Raw genomic sequence first — 14,259 nt, 5'->3', positions numbered from 1 at the left:
TTGAATGAACCCCCTTTCTCCACTGGAGGTCGCCTGCAGGCCTTGTAACTCCCAACTATTTCATCTGTTTTTACCCTGGTGGCTAAAATGAGTTAATAATTGCCTGGATGCTCCTCTTTAGTGGCAGACTTTAGCTGCTGAGTAATGATGGCAGCAAAACTTGTTGTTGGCTTGGTAGCTAATATGAACAGTTATATGTGCTTCATTATAGCAGAAAACTAACTTAGTTAACTTTACAACCAAGTGGTTGACAGAGAAATGAAACTTGATTTAATAATATCATGTAAAGTGCGGTGGCAAAGACCTCTGCATATTAATGTGGTGACGTCACTGTGATGTGAGGAGGAAGGAGGGAAGAGCTACTACAAAAACAGGCAGGAAGTTAACCAAAATGCAGGTTTCACTTACTGCTCCTTTAACAGGGGCTTAACCATAAACTATATATAAAAGTGGACGTAGCTTCCGAATCTGTAAAATAAGGCCGATGTTGAAAAATCTTAAACTGCAATACCACAGAGGGCCACTAGGTGTTAGCTCCAAAAAGACTCTAGCTCCATAGACTCCCATTCAACTTCATTCCTGAAATACAAAGTCAATAAAATTTTTCTACCAGTCATTTTGGTGTCATTTGCTAAAGTTACTCCTTTTAAGTGGTTTTCCAGTGGTCCATCTGAAAATGATCCTGTATTTAATTAGCTATTAGGCCTCAAAAAGGCATGTTTTTTGGGGGGGGTGTGTCTGTTTGATTGACATGCCTCTGATGCAGTCAGGTTTCTGTGAAAGATGGGCAGGGCATAGTTTCCTAGGGTTCCCAATCAGATCCACTCAGATCCATTGCTTTCTCCCTACCAGCTCGCCCAAATATGGTCACTTCCTGCTCCAAACCACTCCGAACTACAAAAATGACAACGGCCAAAATTCTAACTCAAAGCTTCATAATGGCCATTCACAAACCAATGGGTTGGCTGCCGCTTGGACTTAACATAGATGTATGGTGCAGCAGGCGAGATCACATTTCCCACGATCAAACACAACAATCGATCTTTTCAGACACTCACAGAATCATTCTCCGGTAGGTTTAACTTTATGACACATCACTGTAAAATAAAAAGTTCCCCTCCACTTATTGCATATAAAAATGAGGCAACAGGTTGGTAGAATTGTAAATCCACCCTTTGAGTGCCAGCAGACTGTAATCATTAACAAGTTGATGTCCATGCACTGTGAGCTCTTCTGGTGCTTTGGTCATGGTCTGTATCAGCAGAACAGTAGTCGCAACTTCACACGTCATCATCTGTTTTACCACATTGAGGAATGATGGCACGTGAGGTGAATGAATGTGACTCCTGCTGCAGTAGTAAAGTGGCATGTGAGGTGCAGATAAAATGCTGCTGCTCTGAGTTTTGGAATGAGATACAGTAGCAGAGCAGCTATGTCAGGCATTTCAAAACTGACATCTGACTGGACCAGCTGTCATAGTACACACAGGTCTGCTCTTTTTTTAATGCCTCACACTGTCAGCACTGTGTTTAGTATTGAAACACCAAAACTGAACTAATATGATACATTTATGGAAACAGAGATGTGGAGAATGCATTTTGCATAATAAAGACAAACTTTTGCAAAATGGATGATTTCATTTGTACACATGCCCCTTCTTACAGTCTTTTGTTTTATTGCTCTATGAGACGAATTTATCAGGTGATGTTATGGTGGCAAATCTCATATCCGGAAGCCTTGAATCACAAGGTGCTGAAGGACTTTGGCCACCGGAAATTGCTGTGTCTTGTGAGTGTTGTTCCTAAACCACAAGTCAGGCAGAAAGACAGATGCATGGCTGACTTCTTCTTCTCCTCCTCAGGTATGGAGTCAAATATTCATTTGATTTTTCTGACAGAACAAGATTATTTTGAAATTATGCTATTGAGCTGTGGTATACTTTGTAGCTCATAGAACTGCATGGCTTTTATGTGAGTTTTATAGAAAATAAAGTCTAATTTAAATATCTCTGTTAAAATGAAGGTGTATCTTTTTCTTTATTGAAAGTAGTGCATGGCTTTTGAGAACAGTATATTAACTGTACAACAACTCAGTTATCTTCATGCATACATGTGGGTTTGCCACCAGAGTGCAGGTGTTCTTAAACATTAACAGAGTCATATGACTGTCAGTGTCGCAGTCTGTTGTATAACATAACTCAAATGAAGTTAAATCTCATCTCTGTGGTTGAATAATAGATGATTTTACATTCTAATAATTAATTAAAGAAAAGTATTTGGAGATTTGATCTCTTCTATTCACCACATTTTGCTATTTGAAATTTTAGTTTGGTGAGCAGAAATCTTGCCACTTTAGCACCACAAATCTTATACCTCTTCTATTTTTGTAGTTTTTCTTTGAGGGACTGCTATGGAGGTATTTGGCCTGAGGAAGACCCAGTCCCTGAAAAGTCTTTCCGGGGGTCAGGAAAGGGTCATGCCAGCTCTTACCCGCTGGGACAGAAAGTCGGTCTCTCAGCTGGTGCAACAGTAAGTTCTGCACAATAATAACATTATACACATGTACAGTATATATGATTTAAATTTACTTGCAGAGTTTTTTTGAGTGTGCTTGGTGTTCCCCTGCCATGCACTGCATTCATTTCATGCATGTATTTGCACTCAGAGCTTCTCACTACAACCCAGCTGATCTTCGGCTCAAGGGTCATCTCTAAGAAATGTGTCATTTCTTTTGTTGTAACAGTTACCAAAGCTGTGCTGACCTAAGGAGTTATGGAAAAGCAGAGCAAAGCCTTGAGGTAGTAAAACCAAGTCTGTGTTACTGATTCAATGTAAGAGCTATTAAAATAATAATAAATAAAACGTTAAAAATCATCTTCTGTCTTCAGCTGTCAGAGAGCTGTGTGGACAGCTGCTGGATGCAGGACAGCAGGGAGAATGGGAACCTCTGGGGGTCAAGAGGAAGCTCTAATCTGTCCAGGACTCGCTCCATGGAGTGTCTCCCTCAGCGGCAGACCCCTGCCTCTGGCACCAGAGCTCTGTGCGCCCTGTTTGAGTCCAAAACTACCAGGCAGCAGAGCTTCAGCAGCAGCCCTCAGCTGAACGCTATGTCCGCTGCTGGCGGTAAAACAGGGAGAGACCGCCCTCTGCAGGACAGGGGAAATCACAACACTCACGTGACGGGCGGAGCTACTCGGGTATGAGCACTGTTTTACGCATAAGAAATCACAATGTATATCAAGACAAACTAGTTACATGCAATGCAACATTACATAACACAGGTCATCCAGCTGCTTGAAAGTTTTTAATCGCCAGTGTTCTGCTGCAAAGTCAGACCTATGTTTTAGCCAGCTGGCACTTAGCTTGCCCTGGTGCCAACCTCATATCATGATAAAGCGTGTAATACACCCGTCAGTCCACTAGAGGATACCGTGTCAGCGTCACGTTTTACCACGGAGAGGCTTGAAAAGTGAAATGCCTTAGGTTTAGGCATCAAAACCATGTGATTAGCTTTAGGAAACGATCTTGGTTAGGGTTGAAATAAGTAATTTATGTAACACTACATAAATCATGTAAGTTACCAATACATTATGTACATGTATGTAACTTACTTACATTACTTCGTACAGATCCATCGTAACTTATGTTTTCTGAAGGACTCAAACTTAAATCATCCAAGTAAAATTCCTGTGTTTGTTCCATCCAACTATCCTCTCTTTGTACTCCAATTCATGACGTCCCTCTTCAACCCCAGTTACACATGCTTGTACTTTTCAAGCCCAGGTGAGGCAAAACGTGACACTGACACAGCATCCTCTAGTGGACTGATGGGTGTATTTACACACTTTGTCTGCTGGTGCTGGTCCTCGCTTCCCACACCTCGCGGCAAAGATGTTAAACGCTTCAGTTAACACTTCATTTGATAACATATACAACATGGCAGTAGATAATAACGAAACACTCATACCTTCACTGTGTGATAACAACCACACGTTATGAAAAGGGACTCTCGTGTCTGTGCTTTAGATCCACAGTGTGCTGGCCGTTGGCCTGTTTCTATGAAGGTGAAATTAAAGATGTGCCGACCTGTAACTCTAAAGCACACCGATATATTTTGTTTGTACTGCATAGACATGAAAATGGTATCGATCTTCTCATTCCACTTTTGTCAAGAAACCCAATGTCTGCACTTCCCAAAATATCAAACCAGTGTGTTGTATGAATCCACTTGATAACACTAAATATTTTTGATCCACAGAGAACCACCCAGTCAGAAAAAGGAAAGGCTGCCAATGGGCTCCCAGAGTGTTACGACAGAGCGTCCAAATACTCACACGGTGAGCAGTGGCATTTAATTTCATGTTTATCATCCATGACATATGAGGAGGCAGATGGGATCGAGGTCATAGTGTCCTCAAAGCCATGTGGTCGTATATAGTCCTCACTTTAAAAGACAAACACTTCAGTTTCATGTATCTGTTGCTGCCAGGTCTTTGAAATATGAATGTAGGCACATTAATCAGAGTGTCAAACAACAATACTCGAGCATCCACATTCTCTATCCATCATATCAAACAAGTCTATTTTAATTTTCCAAGGAGCAAACATGTCAGGACTAAGACCTCCATTGTTTTAAGTGTCACCATGTAAATCCTGACAGAGTTTGGGAAGCAGTAACTGTTCGGTGGTGGGAAGAAAAAGCTAAATAAAGACAAGGATGTTGTGGTGTAAATGCATAACTATGTGTTCGGCACACATGCTTAAGATAGGAGTGAGACTGTCGCTGACGGCTCTGACTGTGACGCAGACCATGACCTCTCAGTCCTGGAACTGCTTCAGCATATGGACGTTTTTACCTGGTAATGTTTTCTGGTGTGAGTAAGAGACAGACAGGAATGTGAGTGGACATCTCCAGACATAGTGTACATTTCAAAATAATAATATTTAAAAAAATTTCAGCTACACAATGACCGTAAGGTCGACTATAGGAATATATGTGACATACCAGTGTGAAGTATAGAAGCCTTATAAGCCTATTTTTTACTTTACCAAAATAGGACCTTCTATGTGTTCCTATATGTTTTTTTTTATTAAGTTGCTCACCGAGCTCCCAGTGACACACATACTATTGGTCCCACCCAGGGCCCGTTATAGTGGGTGACAATGTAGCCATGGGAATGGGAGGTGGAGGGGTGCCCCAGTCTTTTAGTGACTAACAGAGGTGATTGACTCAGGCGGGTAGCAGCAGCAGCAGCCAGCTCACCATCCCAAAATAGCCAAAGTCTTCCACTGGGACTGCGGGCTCTGATAAAAATCAGCTGCCACCAAGGCCACAGGACTAGAAAGAGTTCAGTCACAGAGAGACAGGCTGGAGCACACATCACAGGGGCCTTAAAGTAGACAATTATTCAACACAGCGAAGAGACACGGGGACAGGACAGGCACAACAACGCTGGATGGTAATTTAGTAAGTAATATGAACTTATTTCAAGTGGAGGAAAATGATGCGAATGTGTAGATAAAATTACAGTACCACTGTATAATAATGACAAATATACACAATATTTAAAAGTATAATTCTTTATTCTCTCTTATATGATTTCAATCTGTAGGGCAGACTGAATGTGGATGCTCTTAACTTTTATTTCAGCCAAACAGTACTACAAAATATTAAGTTTAACATTGGACCGGTGTGTAAATGATAAATTTTTTTAGACAAGGTTTTTCATATATTAGTTACATGGATCAAAAGTATATCATAATTGTTTTTAATTTGCAACTTTGCGAAAAAAAAAAAAAAAAAAGAAGAAAGAATTGATTTTGTTCCTGTCTCCTTATGAGTGATATCAGTGCTTTAAATGTCACAAACTGAAGTGTTGGGTCTGTATTTTTGGCATTTTCATCAAGTCTTAAGCGGCTATCAATTTTCAGTTCCTTATCCTCAGAAATGTCTGGAATGGGAGGTCAGAGAGGACCATCAATCAGATGGATTTCTTCTCTCTCTCAGAGACGTGATGATAAACTAGAAGAATTAAGACATCTGTCATGAAAGTAGTAAGATTCAACGAGACTTTTATTTTTCTGTGTGAAAATGCAGCTATTCAGATTATTTAGGAGTCTGGGGCCCTTATAGTGTGGTTTTCATGACAGTCTGTGAATGTGGCTACAATCGCCAACAGCTGATGATGGTGGTGGTGGTGGTGGTGAAGAACAAATACCAGCTGCATTTCACCATCATTTGTACAGCTGCCAGCAGCCCAAAAACACCCTCCCATTACTGTGCTGCTAATAGCTCCTCTTCATTCCTGGAGATTTAACCCAGATCAAAGAGACGTCAGCAGAAACGACTGTGAAAGTGTGGGAATCACTGAAACATGTATACGACAGGAAAAAGTCAATGAAGCTTAATGTATCTTTTAATTAGACAAATACTGACTTTTATAAATCAGTATTTCACCAGCTGTTGATGCGAGTGTTTGTGAACAGACAGTGACAGTAAGTGATGAAGTTGACCTCTCAGTTTGGTGGGTGAGGACATGCACAGCGCTCGGTTGCCTCATTCTGTCTGCTCACCCATCTATGAAAATGCTTTAAGTCCAGACTCGTGAGAGGCGCCAGCTCGCCGGTCCATCCTTTTGTCCTGTGAGGGCTTAGTGTGTGAAAAGGGGAGGTGTGTTTAAATCTAGCCATTAGTTACAGCTGGATGGCCTGTGCAACACACAGTTGACCTTTAAACATATTGTTCACCATGCTGTTGTTGTTGAAATATTTTGTGAATTGTCACATGGAGCATATTCTCAACACAAATTATACAATTGTTTTCAGCTGATACAAACAAATTGAAGCCTTTTTTTTTTTTTGAGCACCGACTGATATATTTATTGCGCCAATATTGACACAAATATATTGGTATCGGTGTATATTGGGACTTTTTTTTTACTGACTATAATGCAAAATTAATGCTTGAGGTGTATTTATAATTTCTCTGCATGTGTGGGTTTTTAATAGTAATTTATCATTTCAAATTCCTAGTTTAGTGTTTCAATGCACTTATGCAGTGTCGACGATAAAGTAAAATATTGCGCCTCCATTACATATCTTTGTCACGAGTGTTAAAAGCTTTTGATATCCACATTTGAGGAATCATTGCAAAATAAACTGTTAAATGTGCTGTATATTCAACATATCTCTTAAGAGAATCGGTTGAAATATCGATTTGTCTACTTCTTAGTATCGGCATCGGCCACAATAATCTAGTATCAGTCGGGCTCTACATTTTTTTTTTCACTTCAGGTGAAATTACGCGGCTGACATCATTTCTGTGTTTTTTTACGGGTTCAGGCAGTTGCATTCTTTTGGTCAGGTGTTGACGGTTTGTTGGCAGAGAGCTCATGCAAACAATGTGCAAACAATCTGTGTCACTCCAGCTGAGCTAGCAGTTGCTGTTTTTCTTTTTTTTCTTGGGCGTCATGGTCAGTCCATGGCATGCAGTGTGGTGAGGGTCTCAGGCAGCACCTGTGGCTGTGTGGGCCTGTTTGTCTCGTCTTGTGTACCAGATGTCTTGTTTGTAACAATGTCTCTTTGGCAGAATGAAGCGTCCTGTATGTAGTTTCATGCCTTGATGCCAGTGAAATAACTTCCACAAGTGAACGGGGAGCTGTGATAAGAAAGAATCCATCAACACTACAAATAGAGACGCTGTGAATGTAGCTAAAAATATATTGACATGGTGTTATCATTAAAGTTGTTGCTGACACTGGACACACTGCTTTCTTTATTTTGAGATACATCTGAGTCCCAACACTATTAATCCATTGTTGTCTTACTGAGCAAATTCGATAAACATTTGAGATTAATTTAACATCAAACTGTTTTTGCTGTTGTTGCAGATGACAAATATAGTCCATCACTGAACAAGGGGGGCTCCCCAACAAGACAAGGCAGAGACAAGATATCTACTTCCACCTCAGTGAGAGACAGATCGGCTCTCTATCTGTCAAGAGCAGCAGCTTTTGACTCCACAAGAGGCTCAACACAGCCAGTGAGTTCCTGACATGCTTCTCATTCCTCCACACACACCGAGGTCAAGAGCTTCAATAGGGAGCGACCACTGTGCTCTGTCACAAAAGGAACAACATTTTACAATAAATCTACTGCATGTTTTAAATGTGTGCAGCACAATGCTAATACACATATTTACAGAGAATATTGTTACCTGAGCCAAACTGATTGACATCAAACTTTTTCTGTTGTTTAACAGGAAGTCATTGGTACTCCAAGAACAAGGGCTAAAAGCAGTAAGGTACTGTATAGTTCATTTAGCCTCCTTTACAACACAATGTGGTTTCTTATTGTTGTGTGCTGTGTGTTTCAGTCTTTACACGCATGACCAAAACCACAGAAAACCTTCTTGACATAACAGAAACATTAAATTACATTTAAAATTTAGATAAAAGAAATTCACAACAGCCAAACTCAATCATATACAACAGTCTTGTCAGTATAAACAATACAGTTACCAGTCATGTATTTTTGGTTTGATATTTCTTCATAAACAACCAACAGTGTTGCCTGAAATAGTAAAGTACAATCCATAAACAGGAACAGTGTTGTTGCCATGACAGTTCCTCAAAATATTTAAGAATCAAAACACGGACATACCCATTAGCATTAGTATTGCAGATTTCTCATAAAACCTGAAATTAAAAATCATAGTCCGCTTCACCAGTAAATGTGATAATAAATTAATGTTGTGTTTATCTTTGTTTCTACTGCCCTTAAGTGGCCAAAAAGAAGTTAATGCAAGTTTAAATTAATGTTGAAAGTCAACACTATCCCCCATACTCCCGGTATCATGTTTAACCAGGAGCCAAGTCCCAAAACAAAAAAATATTTCCCTGAAGAGGATTTACAAACTGCACTGTATGTACTGTATAATCTTTATTCCAAAGTGTTTCCATGAAGAGAAAAGAAGAACTTAAAACATAAAATCGACTACCTGTGTACACAGAGTAGACTCGGTGTCTGTGTGACGTCTGCCTACTAACAGCTGTGCAGTGTTTTGTTAACCCTGGTGTGACAGAGGATGGTTTGCGGTGAAAAACATCAAGCGAACATTAAAGAAGGTAAAGTATGACTTCTCTTGCTAAATGCATGTGATTCTAACATTTGCATGTATCTTAACTAATGCAGTTTTTGATGGCTGGATCCTGATGATATTACTCCTGTCTGTTTTTGTCTTATTTCAAGATGGCTGACGCAGTTAGGAAAGTCACAGTTTCACAATCATCTCATGATGAAGATGACCTGCCTCTCCCCCCACCTCCTCCCGTACCACCCAGACCCCTTGACTACGAAGGGCCTCTAACATTAAGCAGCCTCCCTGTGCCTCCACCTAAAGAAACCTTCTCCACGTTCTACCAGCAACGGCAGAAGAGTGAGCTGAAGAGGCTCTTTAAACACATCCACCCAGACCTACGGGCAAGTCTCGATGACGCAGTGGATGATGAGATACTGAGGGCAGTGCAGTCAGAAAGCACTCAGGCAGCGGACGCAGCTTATCAGGGTGAAGTGCAGTCGATGAGGTGGATCTTTGAGAACTTGACTATGGACAATATCGGAGACCCTCATGCAACCAAAAAGATGCTGGAAGAGGAGGAGTTAAAAGGCGGAGACGTCAGAAGCACCTCCTCGATGTTTGAACACATTGACAGCACCCTACAAATGTCTGCTCAAAGACAGACCTCTGTCAGAGGGGATGTGAGGACATCAACATGGTTGTTTGAGACCCAGTCCTTGGATTCCCTCAACAAGTCAAAAACTGACGAGGGTGAGCTGGTTGAGGCGGTGCTGAAAGAACCCATCCAGCCTGGAGATGTAAGAGGGACTCGGCTGCTTTTTGAGTCCAAACCACTGAGCGACTTGGGACGCTGCAACTCCATCGAAGACCACAGCTTCCTAAAACTGAAATCTGAGCTTCAGGAGCAGAAAGGAGACGTCCAGAAGACCGTGAAGCTCTTCCAGACTGAACCTTGCTGTGCCATCAGAGACAACAGTGGCAATATCCATGAGATTAAATCCATCTGCAGGGAGGAGATCAACAGCAGCAACATCAGCACTGCCCGTTGGCTTTTTGAAACCCAGCCTTTGGACCTGATTAATAAGGGAACTGATGGGGTGAAAATAATTCGGGGTATTTCTCTGGAGGAGGGGCACAGAGGAGGTGTCGACCGAAAGAGGTGGATGTTTGAAACTCAGTCATTTGATACGATACAAGAGGTCGTGGAAGTGGACAAGTTTCAAGGAACAGTGGCTGAGCAAACAGGAGAGGCTGATGTCACCAACAAAAGGAGGCTCTTTGAGATGCAACCCTTGGCAGCAGTAAAAGGAGATGCTGCAGAAAAGTCTTTGGAAAAGGAAGAAATAGTTGGGGGAAATGTCAAGACTTCTCTGTGGCTGTTTGAAACTCAGCCCATGGAGGCGCTTAGTGATAGCTATGAAGTCGGGCGCCTGAAGAAAATAACCCTTTCAGCTGAAGAACAAGGAGAAGTAAAAGGCAAAAAACAAATATTTGAGAGCTGCAGTATTCAAAAGAACACCTCAATAAAAGAGCAGGAGACTGAAAAGGGTGATGTGAAGGGATTCAAACAACTTTTTGAAACAATTCCTTTGAGCAAAATTGCTCATTCTGATGAGGAAATCACTGAGGAGGAAAATGCGATTGCAGCCGGTAACGTAAAAGGTAACAAAGCAATGTTTGAGACAACTCCTTTGTATGCAATTAAGGACAGCTCCGGAAACCTCCATAAAGTTACAACAGTCAGCCGAGAGGAATTCATCAAAGGGAAAGTCAAAAACTACAAGTGGATGTTTGAGACGAAGCCTTTAGACCAGCTGGCAGAAGGAAAAGGAAATGTTGAGGTGATCAAGGGCATCACCCGACAGGAGGACACCACGAGCGACGTCAAGATGGCAAAGTGGCTTTTTGAAACGCAGACAATCGATGGGATCCATTCGAAGTTCAATCAGACAGAGCAGGGCGCTTCTTTGGAAGAGGAGCCTCGTAAAGGTGACGTCAAGACCTGTAAATGGTTATTTGAGACACAACCAATGGACGTTTTGTACGACAAATCAGAAAAGGTGAAAGACAAAGAAGCCATTGACAAAACCGATGTCAAGTCAATGACTTGGCTTTTTGAGTCACAGCCTCTAGATAGCATCAAAGATGGTGATGAGTATAATTTGACGCTTTGCAGCACCATAGACGATTCTACCAAATCAGAAATTGGTGTTCAAACAGTTAAACATCTTTTTGAAACAGAAACCTTGGATAAAATCAGAAAGGATTCAAATTCAGAGCAAGATTTAAGATGCGTCAGCCAGGTCAACTTTCAGTCAGGAGATGTCTCTCGCGTCAAAGAACTTTTTGAATCCCAATCCATCAACGAAATAGGATCCGAAATCGTGACATCATCTGATGAGCAGAACCAAGACAAACACATTGAAAAAGGTTCGGTGCATAAATTTACGTGGATGTTTGAGAACTGTCCCATGAACCGTATCAACATAGACAGTGATGATGCAAATATGCAGAACGTCGAAGCTCTCGAGAGTGGAGATGTACAGAACAAAAAGTTTATATTTGAAACCTCCTCACTGGACAAAATCCACGATGAACCCCTTGAACAGAAATCCGTCTCGGTGGAACAGCCTGTGAGCAACGTTGACGTGAAGTCCAGCACCATGATGTTTGAGTCCCTGCCGCTGTATGCCATCAGAGACAAAGAGGGACAGTTTCATGAGGTGACAACCGTACAAAAAGAGGAGGTAGAGAGTGGTGATGTGAGAGGAGCGAGGTGGATGTTTGAGACAAAACCACTCGATGCCATCAAGGCGGATAATGAAGTTTATGTGATCCGAGCTGTCACCCAAGAAGATGTCAAGACAGGAGACGTCAAATCAGCCAGATGGAAGTTTGAGACGCAACCTCTGGACTCCCTCACCAGCCGAGAAGAGCCCCATGTCAGGGTCAGCGAAGACTTTGGCAGTACTAATGTGCAGCTCAATAAACAGATATTTGAATCTGAGCGGTCGTGCGAGAAGTTTGTGCGAATGGTTAGCGTCACTGATGTCCAGCAAGGCGATGTCAGGACGTCCACCTGGCTCTTTGAGAATCAAACCATTGACAGTCTGAAAGGGGAACCTCAGGAGCAGAGTCCTGTGAAAACAGTCCACAGGGAAGACAGCCAGAAGGGCGATGTGAAACGCTGCACCTGGCTGTTTGAATCGCAGCCACTGGACAAGATTAAGGAGCTTGAAGATACCTCCGTGCAAGGTGTTGAGGAGATCCCAAAAGCTGACGTGAAATGCACTACCTGGCTCTTTGAGACCACTCCACTGGACAAAATCACTGCCAACAGTGTTGCTGACACCCTTTCATATTTGTATCAAATGACATTTGTTTACTCAAGTGGCATCATAATAGAAGCAAACGAGAGTAGAAATGTTAACATGGCAAAATATACGCTTGACAGCAATGAAGGTGTGCAGATTCAGAAAGAGGAGGTGTTTGGGGGGAACATCAGGAACATCATGCTGCAGCTCTTGCTCAAACCAACCCTCAAACCCCAAATTACTCTTTTGAGAGAACATGAAAAAGGAAAAGTTAACACCGAAGTCGTAGAGCTTCCTGTCTTCCAGTCGACTGCCTCTATTGACATCGAGAGCGATCAAAGAGTACAGAACATCGGCCAAATGATCGAGGAGATGCTCGTTCAAGAAAAGAATTTGAAAAAGGGAATCATAATGCAAGAGACGGCAGAGGGACACGCAGAGATGTCGGTTTATTCTCTCATCTGCAATTATGAGATCAAAACCGAGAGTCATGCCACAGAGAGGGGAGATGTAAAGTCTACAATTGGAAATCTGTTAGCTACTGCCAGCAGTCAGAGGACTGCAGTCTCGTGTAGAGTGGATGAGAATGAGAAGGGAAATGTGAATTTGTACAAAAGTTGCATTGAGAAAGGAGAACTGCATTACCTGAAGACTCTTTATACCGAGACGTCTGAAGGTGAAGTTGATGACAACTCTCTGGCTAAGGAGCAGATTGAAACCATTCAGGGGGGAGTGAGGGAAGCAAAGAGAAGCCTTTGCCTGCAAAAAGAGCAGGTAGAGCGAACGATTGCTGATGTTTTGCCGGGGGATGTAAAGAATGCCAAAAAAGTGTTTTCGTCAGAGAGCTCCATCAGCGTTGATAACTGTGTTCCAAAAGAAGAAATAATACCCGGAGATGTCTCATCAGCAAAGCAACAACTTGCAGAAAAGCAACCTGTCAGTGTGGAAAAGGAGGAAATTGTGGCTGGGGACATCAAGGCGACAATGCAATCATTAGAACGAGCAAAGCAACAGAGCATGTGCGTGGAGCGGGAAATCATTCAACCTGGAACTATCTATGACATGGACTTATCAGCTGAAGGTCCTGAAGTAGAAGGAAACCAAGCACAAAAGGAGGTCATCGTATCCGGAGATGTGAAAGCAGCTAAAAAGTCTCTTGAAATGGCTAAGAAGCAAAGCATGCAAATGGAGCGGGAGGTCGTTGTCCCTGGAAAAATATACAACCTGAATGTGTCAGTGCAGGAGGAAAGCTCTTCAACTTTGGCACAATCTACATGTTCGTCCTCCTTGAGATGCCAGCAAATCAGGACTAATCCAAAGGTCAGTGAAGCAGAGAAAGATCGGGAAAGCCGTGTTTCCTTTGAGGCTTGTCAACAAAGTGCAGTTATAGTCAGTAATTGTTCCCCAGAATCATTGCCTCCTTTTGTAAAATGCGAGTTTAATGGTCAGACATCTGAAGATGAGACAGAAGAAGTTATCAGAGGAGATGTAAAGGCAGCAATTAAATCTCTGCAGAGTGCAGCGACAGAGCAAAAGGTCCTAGATAAAGAAAATATTGTAAGAGGTAATGTGCAGCTGGCTCTGGAATCGCTTGAAAAATCTAGTGTAAATGTGTCTAAAGGAGACTATAAAGCAGCAATGATATACAGGAATTCAGGAAGGTCTTGTTCAGAGAGGAGCAAGACTGTTCACAAACAGTGTGTTGTAGTGTCTGTGCCTCCATCTGACACAAAATATTCTCCTTCAATTTCAGTAACCTGTGAAGGACAACCAGCCATTACAACACAGAGTTCAACTCCCAACCCTGTAGCAAATGGAAACCCTAAATCACCCAGCTCTGAAAGTGTAACTCCACCTCCACTCCCTC

At 42.0% G+C, this 14,259-nt stretch overlaps 1 protein-coding gene across 1 annotated transcript; it reads left to right on the top strand.

Moving 5' to 3' along the window:
- Positions 1 to 7,997: 7,997 nt before the first annotated feature.
- Positions 7,998 to 14,234, top strand: xirp1 (xin actin binding repeat containing 1). The gene is made up of 4 exons (XM_069164510.1): positions 7,998 to 8,040; positions 8,260 to 8,301; positions 9,249 to 13,712; positions 14,146 to 14,234. Exons 3-4 carry the CDS (start codon positions 9,249 to 9,251, stop codon positions 14,146 to 14,148), a joined length of 4,467 nt encoding a protein of 1,488 aa, XP_069020611.1. The 5' UTR covers positions 7,998 to 8,040; positions 8,260 to 8,301; the 3' UTR covers positions 14,149 to 14,234.
- The last annotated feature ends 25 nt before the right edge of the window (positions 14,235 to 14,259 follow it).

Source organism: Embiotoca jacksoni, unplaced genomic scaffold (genome assembly GCF_022577435.1).
Source record: "Embiotoca jacksoni isolate LCO1_2020_lvr unplaced genomic scaffold, fEmbJac1.0.p SCAF_31, whole genome shotgun sequence".
Taxonomy (NCBI): Eukaryota; Metazoa; Chordata; class Actinopteri; family Embiotocidae; genus Embiotoca; species Embiotoca jacksoni.
The sequence above is the reverse complement of the archived record's forward strand: the minus strand, read 5'-3'. Positions and strand labels throughout refer to the sequence as shown.